This window comes from Cyprinodon variegatus, unplaced genomic scaffold (assembly GCF_000732505.1).
Source record: "Cyprinodon variegatus isolate N-32 unplaced genomic scaffold, C_variegatus-1.0 Scaffold131, whole genome shotgun sequence".
Classification (NCBI taxonomy): domain Eukaryota; kingdom Metazoa; phylum Chordata; class Actinopteri; order Cyprinodontiformes; family Cyprinodontidae; genus Cyprinodon; species Cyprinodon variegatus.
The window spans coordinates 851935-870243 of record NW_015150584.1 but is presented as its reverse complement, the minus strand read 5'-3'; the positions used below and the strand labels follow the sequence as shown (position 1 = coordinate 870243).

General features: G+C 38.8%; 1 protein-coding gene and 1 non-coding gene across 2 annotated transcripts; one reads left to right on the top strand and one right to left on the bottom strand.

The window, feature by feature from the left end:
- The first annotated feature begins 148 nt into the window (after window positions 1-148).
- trnap-agg lies at window positions 149-220 on the top strand. The gene has a single exon. It is a non-coding gene; the product is annotated as a tRNA-Pro (tRNA).
- Window positions 221-2024: 1804 nt separating this feature from the next.
- klf3 (Kruppel-like factor 3 (basic)) lies at window positions 2025-17562 on the bottom strand. Its single transcript, XM_015376253.1, has 6 exons — window positions 17313-17562; window positions 8979-9039; window positions 8034-8517; window positions 6353-6488; window positions 4015-4181; window positions 2025-3534 (listed from the first exon to the last, which is right to left on the bottom strand). Exons 2-6 carry the CDS (start codon window positions 9018-9020, stop codon window positions 3353-3355), a joined length of 1011 nt encoding a protein of 336 aa, XP_015231739.1. The 5' UTR covers window positions 9021-9039; window positions 17313-17562; the 3' UTR covers window positions 2025-3352.
- Between the last annotated feature and the right edge of the window lie 747 nt (window positions 17563-18309).

The window sequence follows — 18309 nt, the reverse complement described above, 5'->3', positions numbered from 1 at the left end:
CGTCTTAGTAATCATGATATATATCCCATTTTATCAGGGATACCAAAGTGTGTGAGACATAAATAGGCTAGACATAGGGGCAGCTACACACCGCCATAAAAAACAGTATCCGATACAAAAATTAAAGGGAACACGTCTCTTTCCGTCTGGCTCGTTGGTCTAGGGGTATGATTCTCGCTTAGGGTGCGAGAGGTCCCGGGTTCAAATCCCGGACGAGCCCTTCTTTTTTTTTTTTATTTGCTATCAGAATAGTTCGGAATTTCTTTATGTTACATAGTTTTGGGGTGGATGTTTTTATACTCGGGAATACATCCGTGCTCTGCGTTATTAAAAGAATCGGCCTGATTAAGAATAAGAAAAAACAAAGCTGGCGAATAGAGTTTCATAACTAACTTATATCAGAAGCAAAAAGAGAAAAAAAAAATAAAATAAAAGATTTTTATTTCCTCTGTAGGTTAAAAATAGCTTACTAACAAATTAAACTTGTAATAGCTGTACAAATACTTAAAAAAAAAATGTTTCACCAAACTAACAGGACTTATTTGTTAACATGTTTCTCATGTTAGATATGAATTAATAGATAAATAAAAAGTTCTACTTTAATTGCAAAAATATATCTGTTAACGCAATATTTTTAATGTTTTCTACTATGCTCTGATATTCAAAAAATCATGGAAAGAAATCAGTCCAATCCAATATTTTTAACCAATACATTTATTTAGTGGTATAATAATAATTGAATGTTCTTTAAAAAAAATGGAAAAATTACATAGACCTGTAAATTACAAGGATATGTTCACAGTTTAAAACAGTTCCCTTTGAATTGCCACCGCTTAGATTAAAAATATATGGTTTTTTAAAGACACAGCATGACAGAAATGTATACTAGAGTATCAAAAATCATGCGTAATAAAACCATTAATTGCCCTTTCAATTCAAAAATTTAAGTATATCACAACTTGCATGTGCATAGATAAAAAAACAAACCATATACAAAGCAAAAACAATGTACTGAGTATCAGGGAGCAAATGCAGATCAGTTGAGCTGCTACATTCGGTATAGTATTTGTGTAAATGTGAATAAATGAAGCTTTGCACCATTTAAAAATTGACAAACCGTGAAACCTGCAAAAGATTTCAATTTATTCAAACCAAACCTATATATTGATAGATGAGGGTTTGGCTTTGGGAATGAAATATATGATACTATTTCTATATACAAATATATTTTTATATGTAAAGTGCACATTGGAGATGTACAAAGACGCTTGGAAACTATTTGTTCTCCAGGAGGTGTATTAAAAATGTGCTCTAAAATATGGTAGAAGTAAAATCTGCAACTGTGTGACCTATGATTAAAACCATGGAGGAAAAACAAAATTCTACTTTCCAAATATATCTTCTCCATTGTAGGCTTAGGAGAAACAGAAATGTTTCTGAAATGCCAACATTAACGAGCCAATTTCCCTGTTTTGCACTTTGCATTTATTTTGTAAGAAAGTACCTTGCAAAAGTACCCTTATCCCTTGAACATTTACACATCTTGTTAAATTACAGCCATACATTTTAATCTGTGTTATTTGGGATTTTATGTAACAGAGCAACTCAAAAGTAGTGCATGGTTGTAAAGAAGAAAGACCTGCGTGGAGCACGTGGTGGAAAACTAATTCTTCAATCACCTTGAACATGGGCATCAATAGGGTGAAACATGGTAGTGGCAGGATCATGCTGTGGCTTTGCTTTTCTTCAGCATTGATAAGTTAGGTGGTCTGGTTTGAGATAAGGACAGTGGCGACAGTGTGGGGCGACAGTGGCGTTGGATGTAGTTTGCCCTGAAATCGAAGGATTGACGGTTCAAGCCCCAACTCCGACTTTCAGTGTTGTTGTGTCACTTCACCTGCATTGTCTACTGATGGTGGTCAGAGGGCCCGGTGGCGCCAGTGTATGGCAGCCCCGCTTCTGTCAGTGAGCCCCAGGGCAGCTGTGGCTACAATGTAGCTTGGCACTATCAGTGTGTGAGTGTGTGTGTGGATGGGTGAATGAATGTAGTGTAAAGCGCTTTGGTCAAGTCTCCTAACTTGAATAAAGGCGCTATATAAGTACATGCCATTTACCATAAGGAGGGATCGGACTAATTACTGAACAACACTGGAATAAAACCAGGCTCACCCTCACCACAAAATCTCGTTTGCTCTATCACAGAAACTCCCATTAAGTTAGTGGCTGTAACACAAAAATGGAGAAACATTCAAGAGCCAGTAATACTTTTAAAGGCACCATAAAAAGTGTCATACAATAAAAAAAAAGGCTACCACGGTGTCATATATATATATATATATAAAAAAAAAACAGAAACAGAGTTTATACATACATAAAACATGTTATAATATAAAAAGAATAATAGTTATTCTACCCTTTAACCATTTGATGGGTGACTTTTCCTCACTCACACAATAATGCCCCTGTGCAGCCATGTTCACATTTCTGAATGAAAACATTAATAAACACTTCACTCTAAAAACAAAATGAATGAGACCTGCCGTCCCACTTTTACTTTTACACACTTTTACAGCTCAGACTTTTACCAAGCTGCTTTTATTAAGTGCACCTTTTCTTGCTGTGTGTGTTTGTGTGTGTCCAATGGAAAGCAAGTATTTAGCTACCTGTCCTCACTTCAAAATGAAAGGCCCACTTAACACCAAATATGTTACGTGTTTGCTCCGTGAAAAAGAGACGGAGCAGGGCATTGGTTATGCTGTTTCACCACGGAGCCAGTGGGATTTTACTGTATGGAATAGAAGAACGCACAGATGACAGCGTCTGTGTGAATAAGGAGTTAAGCTTGTAGAGGCAGATGTGGTGTGTGGTGTAACGTGCAGGCTCATTAAGAAGGATTAAGCATTAGCATTATGTCACAGCTAGCTGCGCTCAAGAAGAAGCAAAACGACAAAGAAAAAACAGCTTAAGTATGTATGACACAATGCATAGTGGGTGTGATGTGATACATTCTGGATAGTTTTCACATTTTATTGTCCTAGCTAGCAAATAATGTGTATAAAAGTATGTTTCCAAGCCCAAAAAGTAACTACAGAGATCCTATGATTTATTAAAGAATTTGAGCATGCCAAGACTTGGTTGATGATGCAGGTTGTCTCTGCAGACACATGAGGGTGCTGCTCTCAAGCCAGCTGAGATGCTGCAGCCACTCAGGGCCCTCCACAGCTGATCAGAGGTCTGACACAGCCACCATAAATGTCTAAATGAGCTGAACACAGAGTAGCAAGGCATTCCCGGCTCTTTTGAATGAGGTGAAAGTGTTCTAAACAGGCGCCCTGAGGAGACGTAGAGACTTTCACACTAGAAGGTGGCGCTTTTTGTGTAGCGCCAGGTGGTCTGAGCGGGAGAAGCTGCGTTCGCAGTCAGGACACTGGAAAGGTTTGACTCCTGTGTGCTTGCGGAAGTGTCTCGTTAGCTCGTCTGAACGGGCAAACTTCCATGTGCAGCCTTCCCACACACACTTGTAGGGTTTCTCTCCTGCGCAAACCAGAAGAGGAAAAAAAGCGGTTAAAGAAATGTCACATTTTATCAATAGAAAATATATATCGTGTGATCATATCTGGACCATCAGAAATTAAAATAGTACATACATATCACCTGTCCTTTTGTTCTAAAGGTTATGCAGTAGGCATGAGGATCATTGGTAAGAGAAAAATACACATTCTTAACTGTTTTCTAGGAACATTTCTGCATTTTTCCCCTTTTTTTTTATAAATGATGTGATAACATAATATAATTCATATAGGGCAGTCAGTGAGAGTGTTATTTCTATCATCCGTTTCACACACAATCATAGCGTCACATGTATTAAGCACACAAAATTAAACATTCAATTTGTTATTAACTGCATGAGCAATTAGCATTCCTAATTTGGGATCTTAATAGATTTATCCCTTAATGTAGAACAGGTTTAAAAAAAAAAACAAAAAAAACCTCTTTGCGTGTGAGGCCTCTTACCAGTATGTGTTCTGCGGTGCGCTTTGAGGTGGGAACTCTTGGTGTACACTTTGTTGCAGCCAGAGAAGTCACAGCGATGAATTCTGCGTTTTTTTAGCGTGTCAGGTGATTCTGCAGGTAAAGGATGCGTAGACCCTGTGCGAACTATCACTGATGGATTGTTGCACCTAAGAAAGAAAAATACAAATATCTCAAATGGTATTCCCTCTTTATGTGAAATGCTCAGCAGAGGGCGCCAGATTCCTGTTTGGAATTTTTGAAATCTACAGGAGCTGATTTTTTGTCTGATGCTACCATACTGAGAAATACATTTTTCTAATCTAACTTGCAGTTGTTTTGCCATTTCATTTCCATTATCTGCCATATTTGTGTATCTACATTTCAACAGTTTACTGACTAGAAAGTCATCTAAGCAGGATAAAAAAAAAGATCTGTAGGTCTTTACAGCCCTGCTGCTGTGAGTTAACAAATCTTAAAAGGGACACCAAAGCCTTAAAAAAATGCAAAGGACACGATCCAAAAAAAAAAGAAGCAATGTGTGCCAAAACAAATCGTGACACATCTTTTTAACCACAGCCTAAAGAACTGGGAGTGTGTTTGTATAAGTGGCAGTTGGGAGCAGGTGTCGAGTGTTGAAATGTGAATTAATTTCTATATAAAAGAATGTGGAGAATTCCCCTGAAAACACAGAGCCCAAAAGAAACCGGTCATTATTAGAAACCTAATCACCTCTGAAATATTTCCTGATGGATTATAGTTTATTGTATAGAGAAAATGTGTATGTAGGAAGTTATAGAGGTATTGACAGATAAAGCCACACCCACATATGCCTTCTTAAGGGTCCATTCATGTCTAAGTTGGCACAGTTACAACAACAAGCCTGTAAAAGCAGCCACCCAGACAAGAACTGGAACGGATGAGTTACGTTCTACTAACACACAAGCAAAAAAAAAAAAAACAACGGCAAAAAAAAAAAAAGGCACAGGTGAGAACCAACTGCCAGTTTGCTGTTTTGAATATCACCTTTGTAAGTAAACCTGCAATTTGTTCCTTTGAGGGGAAAAAATGGCCTTTAGTTAGCGAAAGATGAAACACTTCCGAAAAAGCCCAGAGGAAACGTGGAAGAGTACGAGCGAGAAGAAGAGCTGTTGAAGACATTTACGAGAAAAGGAATTGACAAACATAAAGACTCTCCGCTGTCATTGGCAGCTTTGCTAAAGATATATACAAAGGACTTATGAGAGCAATGGAGACAGTTCTCACGGGTGGAGTATACAGAGGGAGGGTTTCTTGATCATTTCTTTTTGCGCAATGTCAGAAAATCCAGAGTCCTGGAACCACACTGCACCATTGTCTTCGGCTTAGCCTAGAGGATTTCTATAGCATGTAGCTCGGGGGGATTGAGATAACCATAGAGGAAGATTGGTCATGCATCCAGGAAGCCAATTCTGCATCGATCAGATTGTGGTTTTTGACTACTTAAGTCAGGTGAAAAAATCCAAAGCTCTTGAATTTATGCTGGTCATAGTCATTAAAAAAGTAAAAAAAAAACACTGAACTTTGTTTCCAAGTCTGAAGACATTTCACTTCCCATCCAGGAAGTTTTTTCAATTCAAATGTCAGGAATAGTATTGAGTTGCTTCATACAGCAGCCCCACAAAGCCTTGTGTTTGCTTAGACAACATGGAAATTTAAAATGGATGAACCGGTCCACCCCTTTGGAATGGGGGTCTTTTGGTTTCTTTTGTTAGCCTTCAATACCCCATGCCTGTCTATGTCTCTGAAAGGGGACTCTCAAAATTATCTTTATATATCCCTAAAGTAAAAAGTCCCAGTGTGGTTGAACAAAATCTGTTTATATTTTTGATAGCAGAACAGAAAAGCCTTTTTTTTTTCTGGCACAGCTGCCAAACAGCTGGTTGGTTTTCAGATTTTGGAGACATTCTCACAATTCCATAAAAATGGTTTACTCTTTTCAGCTATTTTTATCACAAGTTAGATTGTTGTTAACATAGTAATGATTGCTTTAACTGTCAATATGGAGATGTTTAGCTTAGCTTTTATTTTCTTATTGCCTTTTTCTATCATGCCATATGCTATTTAGAAAGGAACCAAACTGGTATAGCCTTAAGTATCTGTGTTAAGGACCTCAGTTGACTCTAGCTGTGGGATAGCATCTTGCTTTGGACAAATTCTAACATGGATCATGTTGAAACAGTCTCTGACCAATATTGCCATATAAAGTTAAAGGGGAAGAAAACACTGCAGCTTGTGCAACCTTTGTAGTGTCTCTCATTATCTTTGCATTTAGTTTGCCTTTGTCAATGCTTCTACTCACTCGTAATCGTGGGGTATCCTCATGACAGGAGATTTAATCTCATGGCTGCTCAGAGCGTCCTGAGAAAGTTCAGACTGAGACTCGGTTTTTATTGACTTGTGCAGCTCATGGACCTCCCCATGCTTCGCAGAGTGAACTGGGTAAAGAGAAAAGAAACATAGTTTCGTTAGTTTTCTTTCCATTTACATATTTCTAAGATTTTATTTGCAGAAATAATGTTGGGTATCTCCACATATTCTTCTGAAACCACCACAAAGTTCAAGTTATACAGATTGGGACACTCCAACCAGCCGGTAGGCCTACTGCTAATGTCTATTTGGGAATGCCCCTGCAAGCTCTTTGAGCCTTTTAAGTGTATTTAGTTCTCTAAAGTTGGCAATCTGCACTGCCAAATAATGGCCATTTGGAGAAGTGGGTGATTCCAGGTGACCTCCAGCTGGCAACAGGCCACACACCAGAGGAAGAAAATATTTTTTTGAAACAGTTTTCTAAAAGCAGAGAGTAAAAAAAAAAATGCTTCCTCATTTTCAGGAAGACTTACATAAACATAAAAGAAGGAAACAGTTTAAGACAATGAAAAACATTTAACAGAAAACAAAAATGATTTCAACACCTTTTTCTCGTTATCGTTAAATTTTCCTGATAGTGTCAAAGCAGGTCATGTTTGAAATGCAACATTCCAGCATCTGCCACCTAAGTTACTCAGAATTAGTTGGGCATTGTCAAGATAGACATCAGATAAATACAGATAAACAACAAAAGAGGAGCATCTGCAACAAGCAGAGGATATCAGACATACTTCGTCTTCAGCCGAAGAGAATAGCTTAATCTTTGATTTTTGCATTTCTCTTGAACAAAAGCCTGTTAAATAAAAGACTAACGTGTAAGAGGAATCTAAAGTGCCACGCAAAGGCTTTTTCATACCTCACTGAATTTTTCACAAGTCTTAGATATTGAGATAAAGACAACATTGAACTTTTCCACCCACATGCTGAACAAGGAATACCTGGATAGAAAATACGAGGGAATGGTTTAGATAAGTGGTTCACAATCCAGGTCCTGCAGTGTTACTGCCCTGCAAGTGTTAGATTCTCTGTTGCAGCTCAACAGATTTAAATGATTGCATGAAATCCTCAGCAGCCATCAAATGCTGAAAAGGACTATTATTAATTTCTTCACATAAGTCTGTGGCCTCTAAAACACGCAGGGCAAGGGTACCTGAACAGGATACTCATGTGTCCAAATGGTCCAGTCCATCAATTTTAGGTTAAATCAGAATTGGAGGCATGGTTTTAAAACTGCTAATTGTAAACCACCATGCAATCTGGATAAGTTTCATCCATTTCGCATTGATAATTTTCCATTTGCAAAGCCAATAGAGGCATAAACAGAACTTGTTTGGAACGGTAATAGCAGCAAAAGGCAGAGCTACACATTTCTGGCTCAAGAATGCTAAAAATACAAATGCATATTCCTTGTAAAAGCTATCAAGTACCACACTTGGCTATGCTTTCACTTCCCAATAATTGCTTCTGTTGTGTTGGTCAAATCCCTATTACATACACCAAAGTTTGCGGCCGTAAGGTGACAAATTGTGTAATTGTCTAAGTTGTAGAAATGCTTCTGTAATGCTTTGTATCAAGTTGAGCAGAATATAGATGAAGGTACAAGCAGGTCTCACCATACTTATGTTCTCTGCTGGTAGGATGGCTTTCATCACTGGGGAGAGGTGGGCTCACAATTATCGGCGGATGAAGGTGAATAGGTGACGGGTACATGAGAGGCAGGGGTAGAACAAGCGGTGACACCATAACCCTTGGACTTTGTATGACCATAGATGGGTAAGACATTGTGTGAGTCGGTGGGGGGAGGGGTTGAGTGGGTGAAGAGTGAAGGTGGGAGTGCGGGGAGCAGGGGGAGGCACGGCTCACAGAGCTGTAGGTTGAGGATGGAGAGCTGGGAGGGGAGGCTGGGGAGGATGCTGGCGACGTAGAAGAAGCTGAAGAGGTGGAAGAGGAGCGTTTGCTGACGGACAGGTCCACTGGCTCCTGCTGTGTTGAGTTGCATGGGGTGAAGGTGTGCATGGGCATTCTGTAGAAGGCACTGGGATGGGGAAAGATCACTCCGTATGGCTCTGGGGTTGTCACTGAGGAAGGGTAGAAGGACTGTGAGGAGGAGAAGAGAGGATGCAGGAGGAGGAAGTGGTAAAGGGAAACAAAAGAACAGAGAGGTAAACATTTCCTTTCTGCCTTGAATAACATGGAAAACATATTTCTGCGAACAAACAACTGAAGCCAGCTGAAAAAATTGAAACGCAGCACTCTGCTCAGCAGCAGATAACTGTTATAAGTACAGTGTTTGTATCCACGTTCATTAGCCTGGCAGTATGTGTAGCCATTGTATGCAAACAAGCTGCTGTAAGCAGCTTGTTTGTCCAGGAAGACCAGGAATGTGGGAACCAGTTGGTCTAGACATGTAGCAGGAGTGTGTGGAGCTTTTTTTACTTGTGTGTGTTGGAGCAAATGCATTGGTGGTAGAGGTGAATGGGGCATCAGCATGTTTGGGCAAGATGGAAGAAGTAAAAAAGCATCTAAAAATTTTGTTTGCACAAACACGCCATCCTTACCGTCTCCATGTCTGTCTTTGGAGGGTAATCATACATCAGCATGTCTGCAAAGGCCAGGCTCCTACAAAATAAAATATATTTGCATTAGTACACATCATCTTCCTCAAATATTCAGTCATCTTCTTTTACACTCAAAAGAAACACTGCGTCATTCTTTAAAACAAATCTCTGATCCATAACAGTCCTATTCTAAAGTTTATGCATTTATGTTTTTAACTCTGAATATATGGATAAACTCTTTACTGAAAACACTTTTTTGTTTAAAATACAAAACAAATACAAGTGAGAAACTCAGACTCTGAATCCCCTAATTGATAAATTTCTAAAGTTTATTGTTCATTAAAATTGTTGCCTCAAAGAGGATTAGAGAAATCAGTTTGGAACCAGATTGATACACTTTACATCTAGACTGGCACTGATCTGTGACCTTCTGTTCGAAACCTTATAGGTGTGGTAGTTTTCTGATCCCCGAATACAACAAGTGCGACTAAGTCACACTCACAACAATGCTTATTGTTGTTGAAACTGTTAATAAGCAAAAGAATTGCCTATTTTCAATATCAGTGAGGGGTTAAGTATGAAAGGACAAGAAGCTAAAAAAGGTATTTTCAATGACACAGCAAGATATGTCAGCATCAGGCTGCAAGAATCTGTATCTTTCATGTCAAATGCTGAATTTAGACATGGATCTTTTTCTATATGGAATACATTTGGAGACTTCACTAAAATAACCTGTTTAAGTTAATTTAGATTTAGACTTAGAAATTGAAATAGGCTAAAATAGCTCGCATTTGATCAAAGCTTTACTAAAACCATTGGTTGGAAATAACTGCACAACCTGAGGCTGCTTTGTTGCTTGTATATTTGCAATTCTCACGTGCCAAGTGGTACATACATGCACACATAACCACCAAATGTTTTGAAACAAAGTTCTGTATATTGGGATGTGCTATTTAAAATGTCAAAACATATTAGAACATTGAAAAACCTCTAAAACTAGAGAAAACTTTTTGCAGGTTTGATGTGCCTGGAAAAACGTCCCGGTGCAAAAAGGTTTAAACCTCTGACACCTGATCACACTTTAACACTCCCCAACTACTGAGAATGGACAGGTATTTGGAGAAAAGAGTGTACGTTTCCAGTGCGGTTCCAGTTACCTTGGCTTTAAATGGCCAGATGGAGCTGGGCTGGCTCTTTGTGCCTAAATGAGTGTGATTGTGTGCAAGTGTGTGTTTGTTCACTGGAGCATTAAAGCAACACGAACTGTCAAAGAATGTACCCTGAGGGACTCTGTGTGTGTGTCTGTGTATGACCTGATTAAAGTCCACAGTCTGGAGACAGGTTGGCCTTTAATTATTAACAAATGGCTAAGAACACCAGTCATCACGGCCAGACAGACACACACAGGAAGGCATACAGGCACTCACGCAGAGGTTGGGGATGGAGAGCAGACGAATGAGAGACGGAGGCTAACTAGCTGGGTCAGGAAGGGTGTGAACATGACGAAAGAAACCTCGCCCTTTGCCTGTCTTCAGGGAAACAAAGAGCTTGGCAGTCAGGTGTGTGCATGTGTGAGGGCTTTGCGAGTGTGCTTCCAAACCAGGTTTAAATTGTATTGTAGTTCAACCAGAGGTCAAGTAATTGTCCTATTGTGGTTGTGAATTGCACATTGCGCTGACAATGCAGACAAGTATGAAGTGCAAACAGAGGACGACAACAGGATATGGACAAAGGAAGGATTAAACCGTGACTTTTACAGCAACAACCAGAAAGTTTAAGTGTTTTAAAGCTGTGGTATGTGTGACCTAAATAGAAAACTGGGCTGATCCTTAAAACGAGGTGTTAAACATCCATAAATCCCTGATTTACACAAGAAGTAAATCTCAGCAGAGAATTGTTTAGAACACATTTTCTTCAATTAATGAGCAATGAAACAAATAAAGGCTATAGTTTAGGTTTGATTTGTTTAATCAAGTGTGTATTTATACTTTAGTGCATATTTCAGGTGTTTGAACAGTAGAAATACTATAGGCTTCTATATTCAATTAAAAATACACATTGTAAATGTGGTGGTTATTGGACTTTTCTATACCCTTTTTTAAAATAAATGTACATTTTTAATTTATATTGACTTCATTAAATGCTAATTGGTGTGCTCAAACACTTGAATCGAGCTGCTTGTTTTTATTAACCTCAGTTCACCAAATCAAAATTACTTTTAAACCTTTAGTGTTTCTATCCAATTTTAAATATATTAATCTCTCAAACTAATTTTTGTTTCTAAAGTATGTAAACAATTTTTTGTTATGATTGCTGTGGATTAAACTTTCTTTTAGCGAAAGATATTTCATTTATTGATTAATATTAGAATGATTAAGCTGCTCTTCTTCCAATATCAAACAAACCATAAAATAGGTGGATTTGTTTAACTTCCTAACAATGCTAACCACAATGAACTACTATATACTTTAATAAGTAAATACAACAGCATTTTATATAACTATTTAGGATTGTTAATTCATATTTTTTGTAATTCACCTGGACAAACAGAAATGCGAGTTTCTGAATGCAGACCTGTTCAGAAGCTCCACCTAGAGATAGGGCATCACATTTCTTGTTAAATTTTAAAAATATGGTCAGAGTACATGTGCATTCAAGAACAAGTTGCCCTACATTTTGCACTTGGTGTAAAAATCTCAACATCACCTAACTATAAGGATATACCAGGTAAAATTGCATGGTAAAAACATATACAGACAACAGTCACAAATGTATCTATATAAGGTAGAGCACATACAGAAAATGGCAATTATCTCTAAACACCTGAACAAGAACAGCCCCGAAGACATTTAAACCTCCAATATTCACCTCTGAAATGTCTCAGAAATATGCTTGCGTGCTGAAGAACAAACGCCTTTTGCCTAAATACAGGTTAAATTCTTCGAAAGACTGCATGCACTTGCGGGAACATACCATTCTCCTTAGGGTTAACTTGTCAAGCGCCACAAAGTTCTCCAGTGCAGAAAGTTTACATAAATCTGAGAACAATATGAAGCAATTTTGAAAAAGTTGCTCAATGTGTGGACAGTTTGGAAAGAACATGAGATAAAGTGATCTGTTAAGCAGACCGAAATGAGTGCTACAATCTCCTACTTCTGCAGGACAGATTCAAGGCTTAAATCAAATATAATCTACAGCTAAATGAACTAATTTAGGAGTCATAAACATGGTAAATAAAAAGTCTAACTCATGTTGTAAAGGAATCCCCCCCCCCCCCCCCCCCATTTGTGCAAAAGTGGGTGTGTGTTTGAGTATGTCTGCAAATATTGTCTTTCTAGGTCAGTACAGCTACTGTGTACTCAACCCCAACCCACTCAGCAAACACTTCCTGGATCTCCTCTCCACACTTGGACTCCATGTTTTCTCCTATAACTCCTCTTCATTCGCCCCCAAGCAATTACTTGCAATCACTCATATCACTACCATATTTAACCCTCCACCCTGATTCTCCTTGCTCGTCTTTTTTCTCTCCCTCTCTACGAATGATATAAAACAAACATGACTGAAGGGGAAAATATTGTGGCTTGGAGGCCTTGGCTACCAACTCAACCACACACACACATTTCTACATGATCACGGCAGCACACAGGACTTTCTGCTAGCTCAACAAAATACACACACTAAATCACTAAAGGGCTAAATTATTACAGACACGCACACATGCTCTAATGGCAGCAGGCTGGAGATGATGAGATCACCAGAGAGACCAGAAACCTCCAGACAACAGCTTTGTCCAAGAACACGCTGCAGCACACACACACGGTGAAAGCCATGATCTCCCTGCCCCTCACTCTGGCTTTTCCTTTACTGTAAAGCCTCTTTTTTCCCTTATTTCCTTCAGTCTCACCTCATGTCAGTGCCCTCCACTGTTTTATCTCACCATTGTCACTTTGACACCAGATTGCCAAACTCATACTCTGCAGCTTATGGCAATATTGCCTAATCTTCTTCAGAACAGGAACTTCATGTACAAAATAAAGACTGACTCGAACTTTGTTAATGACGGCACAATTAGTCCTAAATCAGGGTCTAAACTGCCTGACTCATACAGGTGGTGAGCTAATATTCCTACGGTTGACTCTTTAAGAGCTATTAAGTGCACACTTCCCATCAATTGGCCTTTGTTGCTTCATAATTGCTCCCACTTGTAAATCTCTCAACACTAAGTGTAGCTCTATTAGGCATCAAACCAGCAGGTGAACCTGCTGGTTTGATGCCTAATAGAGCTACAAACCAGCAGGTTCTCAGCGTGGTAAACGTGCAGAAATTTCCACAAAGATAACCTTGGGACAAATTTGACTAGTCTATTAACAACAACAAAAAACTTTAGCATCCATTAAGTCCAGCCTTTCTCTCAGCCACCTCTAGCTGTTCAGGAATGGCCAGTTAAATCAGCAATAGCCAGCAGATATCTATAATTTTAGATCCTGTATCAGGAGGACATCCTGGAACCTCAAAGGTGACAGACATCTTCCATTCCCAGCAATCAGAAATGCTTCTGGTTCAAGGATGTCTTTTATTTTAGTTGCCATAAGTCTAGGGCTGCAACTAAAGATTATTTTGCAAATCGATCAATCTGTCGATTATTTTTTTTTATTATTCCATTAATTATTGGGTAGACAAAGGTTCCTTAAAGATTTTTTTACTAAATTAAATCAGATGAAACTAAAATGTTTACACTTGAGGAATTCTGGATAGAGTATACTGACAGATAATTTTTTTTTTCTTAAATGCAAAATGTTTATATGTTTTGCTATTTATAGATATAATTACTGCTCTAAGTTGTTTCTGTGTTAGCTCAAGGCATGTATTACAATCTCAATACTCTATTTAACAAATAATCTATGACTAAAATAGTTGATGATTATTTCAATAATCGATTAATCATGATTATTTTGATTAATTGTTTCAGCCCAACATAAGTCAATAGAAAAACTGCTGCCACTTGCCTGTTTAAGTTATAGCATTCATCATATGAACATCATGTGACTATGGCATATATTTACAACCAGCTAATTCTTTTGTTTTTTTCTAAGCATGTTTAAGTATATTAATAATTAATAATGGAACTTTATTGATCTCCCATTGGAGAAATTTACTTCTCAGTGTGAAGTTAAGGGTCTTGCTCAGGGACCTAGTGTGCAGGCTATGGGGATCAAACTGGGTACTTCCAACCTTCTTAGAGCACAAGTTTACTGCTCTAACCACTAGGCCATCACTCCCCCACAGTGCTGATTTGCTCTATGCTTCATGTAGCTAAAGAAAATCATGCTCAAACCAACATCTTTTCCAGATTTTTATTCAAGCATTAAACTGTAGAGACTGTTTGGTGGAAATGTCTTACTGGTTTTAACTGCAACCTTTGAAAATATGGATAACTGTCAAGCAATGCTTAAAGAAACACTGACACACTTCATTGTTTCTTTAAGGAGGACACTTAAATTGAACCTTATATTTTTCCAATGCAAGAAGTCTCTTTCCAAAGCCACTCTAAGGTTTAAGAGCCATTTTGAGCCAGCTTACTATCAGTTTAAAGCAGTAGGTAGAGGAGAAGCATTGCTGATTAAACAGGTTTGGGAACCAAAACTGTCTAAAACTAAAGTATACCCAGATACCAGTAACTAGGCCATGCCAAACCATCATTCTGCATAATATCAGTCAGTCATCTCGCTACTGGTTCCTTTAGTTCCCAAATAACATTAGCTCTGCTGACTCCTCTTACTTTGAGGCCTCTCTTTTTGGCATCCCATTCCCTCTATTGGTCTGCCTAGCCCCTACCTCCCCAAAAACCCACACACACACTCATGAACACACATGTGCAGATCCTCTCTGCTCCTCTCCAGCAGACTTTGAGGCTACAGGCCTCCAGACCTCGGGGGGGTGGGGGGGAAGCCAGAGGGGGGCCTTCAGCAGGGGAGAGGAAACAGGATCCATCGTCTTGCACATTGACACACAAAAACGCGAATGTGCACGCATTTAAAGACACAACCGGAGCTGTCAAGCACAGTCAAAGGCAAACACGCGTGCGCACACCTCAAGTCAGCTTGTCAGAAAGTGCCATTTTTGAGGCTTTCCAGACAACTAAGGACAGAGGGGAAGGGGAGAAGAGGAACGGGGAGAGAAGCGGAAGCCCTCAGAGTTCAGGCCGACTGTTATTATTTCCACACTCCGTGATGGGTCGGGGGGTGTGAAGGAGAACAGGAGGAGGAGGAGGAAGAGGAGAGCAAAGCCAAATGGGGGGTGCTGCTGCAGGGGGCCTGTGGTTTCCTGTCTGACTCCCACCCCTCCACCACATTCTGCACCTCCCTGCTCCAAGAACGAGAGGGGAACAGGGGGGGAACAGAGCAAAAAACAAAAAAAAAACAGCCGCTGTAACCCAACTATGTCAAAATGGAAGTGGAAACAACAAGGTTGAGACAGAAAATGGGAAGAAAATGAGGTGGGTTTCAACCAAAGTATGACAAAACTTCAGAGAACCTCAGACATGGGGAGGGGGGGCAGGCGATGAGATAGTCGCATTGGCTCAATCCAGCGGTTTAAACGCACTGAGAGATGTGTCGGTGTGTGTGTGTGTGTGTGCGTGCTGCAGCATGACATAAACTTGTGTGTGCTGGCAGGCATGGGGTTGTGTAACTACTTACAGCTTTTTAAGTTTATGGCTGTCTGAGTAGCACAGTGTCTTTTTCCCGTAAGTTCCCAGAGAGAACCACCAACCGTCCAGCATCCAGGAGTTTAATGTTTAGCCCTAATGTTCCCTACGACATGGCCTTTGAGCAGCTGTGTGTGTGTGTTAGTGTGTGTACACAAAGTCTTGTGCATTTTGTTCCACCAGATAACATCAGCGTGTTGATTCAGGAAAGGAGGCGTTGGGATGGGTGGAGTATTTAGGGCGTGTGGGTGTGTGTGTGTAGTCTCCTTCTTTAACGTCTAAATTAGAAATCAATAAAAACAGACAGAAGAGTCCTCTCTTATGGTACCTAGGATAGATGAAAAAAAGAGCAAGAAAGGGAGAAAGAAGCTGAGTGGAGAGATGTTGCCCTTGCTACACCCGTCTACCCCCAACATCCTCCTCTCCTCCCTTCTTTCTCTCTCCCTTCTTTCTTTCTCCAGGCTCTAAACAGGATAAGGGCTTCATATGCCAAGTGGAATGTGTGACGCAAGCCCAGGCCTTGAAACAAAGCACAGGAAACAGGGAGAGACAGAGAAACGCGCACACACACACACACACCTACAGATTACACACACACAGGGGAGGAGATGCACATTGTAAAAGACCTAATTTAACTAAAGGACAGAGAGGAAAGTTCAGGTGTGACAGTGTTATACACAGTTTTTTATCACTCATTCAATGCGTCAAACCACACTTAATTAGTGATAATTAGCAGACAGTTTAATCAAAACAACTCATATTATTCACAGCTAAATTAAATGACACAGTGACATATAAAAAATAGATGTTACTTAAAAATTTCACACTCATCTTTCTTTTGTCTTGAATTATTATTAGCTGTTCTTAGATAAAATAACATATCAGTTCTAGGGGGCATCAGTTATGAGATTTTATTATTTTCAGCCATTAAGGGAAAAAATACTGTCAGAAGAGAAATTATTTGCATAGATTATTTTTAACACCATTTAATAAACTTATTTAACTTTAACATCAATAAAAAAAAATTAATGAAACATGTTCCTAATTTGTTTGAAACAAAATCCCTTTCACTTTATATTTCTGTTAGAGCCTAATTTAATCCATTTAATAAAAAGCATTAGGATCCCAAATATGGTCAAAGGGCAATTACAACCACAGCTACGTTTTTTTGATTATGTATTAATGATATGACCATTTAATTAGACAATTGTAAATACACAGGCTTTTTTTGTATTATGTTTTTTTTATTATTATAGGAAATATACCTGATTATAAACTTTTAAGACACTTTATCACATTTAAGACTGATTTAAAACACGTTGTCTGAAATAGGAACAAAAAATCTTTTTAGGTAATATATATATATTTTTTTCTTTAGAGTTTTTTTTTTTTTTTTTTTTTAAATATTACAGGTAATTAAAATCACATCTAACCCTTATGGCTTGAAGATTAGAAAATATATATTTTTTTTCCCAGCTTGAATATTTCTACTGCCAAATAAAACACATACAATGACAGATAATTATGTAATATTTCCCAAATGTTTTTTTTTTTTTTTTTACTCATAGGAAACAGTTGCAGAGTTTCTACAGGATTATCATCATCATCATCATCATCAAACTTACGTCTCCGCTCAGTTTCAGGGTCAGTCCTTGTTGGGGACAGACGCTCGTTTTGCTGCTGCCTTGCTGAACGGCAGAAAAAAAAACCGACCGGCGGAATTTAACCAGGCAACCTCCGGAGAAAGAGTGGCGCGCGCGGCGCTGCGAACGGATCGATGGCTCCACTGGACCGAACCGGGTTCCTAAAGTCCTCTCTCCAAGTGTAGCGTTAATAAGTGAGCCGCTCCGGGTTTGCTGCCGTCATATGATCCTGTTTGTTCGCCTTAAGGGGTCGGACCTTTAGGGCGGGACCTGGGCGGGGTGGCCCGGTTCACTGCGTGCGTCTTTCACGCACTGCAAGGCTTTTCTAGCGATAGATGGGCACCAAAGATTGGTTCTAACTAATTGATGTGGAGTTATGGGAAACGGAAGCTGAAAACACACTGTAATGAGCGCTTTTACAGAATTAAAAGAAACAAAATTGCTCTTGAAGATGCATGGAGATTTATAAAATGTGTTTTAGACGTCATAATATCACCACATTAACTACTTAATTATGTTTAATTGCAGGCTACTTTCATATCATATTTATTCATTATAATTGAATGAATTCACGCAAATTTCTGTGAGTTCAATGTCACACTGCGTTAGTGATATTGCATTTATTTTAACTTTGTAATATTTGACTGTATTTATCTTAATTTATTTCACATAAAGTTGTCTAGGGAAATACAAATCAACATCAATTAAACTTGTGTAGAATGATATTTCCCTACTCAAAGAAAAGGACCCTTCATCTTATATTAACGTTTTTAAATTTGAATCAATTTGAAATTGAAATGTGCATGCACTAGGGTTTCTACCTCTTTAAATATACCTGTATGTATCTTATAGGTTGGTATAGATGGAGTCATGATGGTGTATTTAAGATGATTGCTTATTTGCATAAAATCAACAATTAAAATATATCCACCAATTTATCAGGAAGAGCAATTGGGACCTCCAACATGTCAGCCACTGA

What these genes read in the sequence shown, in the direction of transcription:
- klf3 (XM_015376253.1), bottom strand. Translation starts at nt 9,020, where the DNA reads ATGCTGATGTATGATTACCCTCCAAAGACAGACATGGAGACG. An exon ending in CAGCAGAGAACATAAGTATG is followed by an intron (nt 6,489 to 8,033) that starts GTGAGACCTGCT and finishes CTCTTTACCCAG; the next exon opens with TTCACTCTGCGAAGCATGGG. An exon ending in GCACCGCAGAACACATACTG is followed by an intron (nt 3,535 to 4,014) that starts GTAAGAGGCCTC and finishes TGGTTTGCGCAG; the next exon opens with GAGAGAAACCCTACAAGTGT.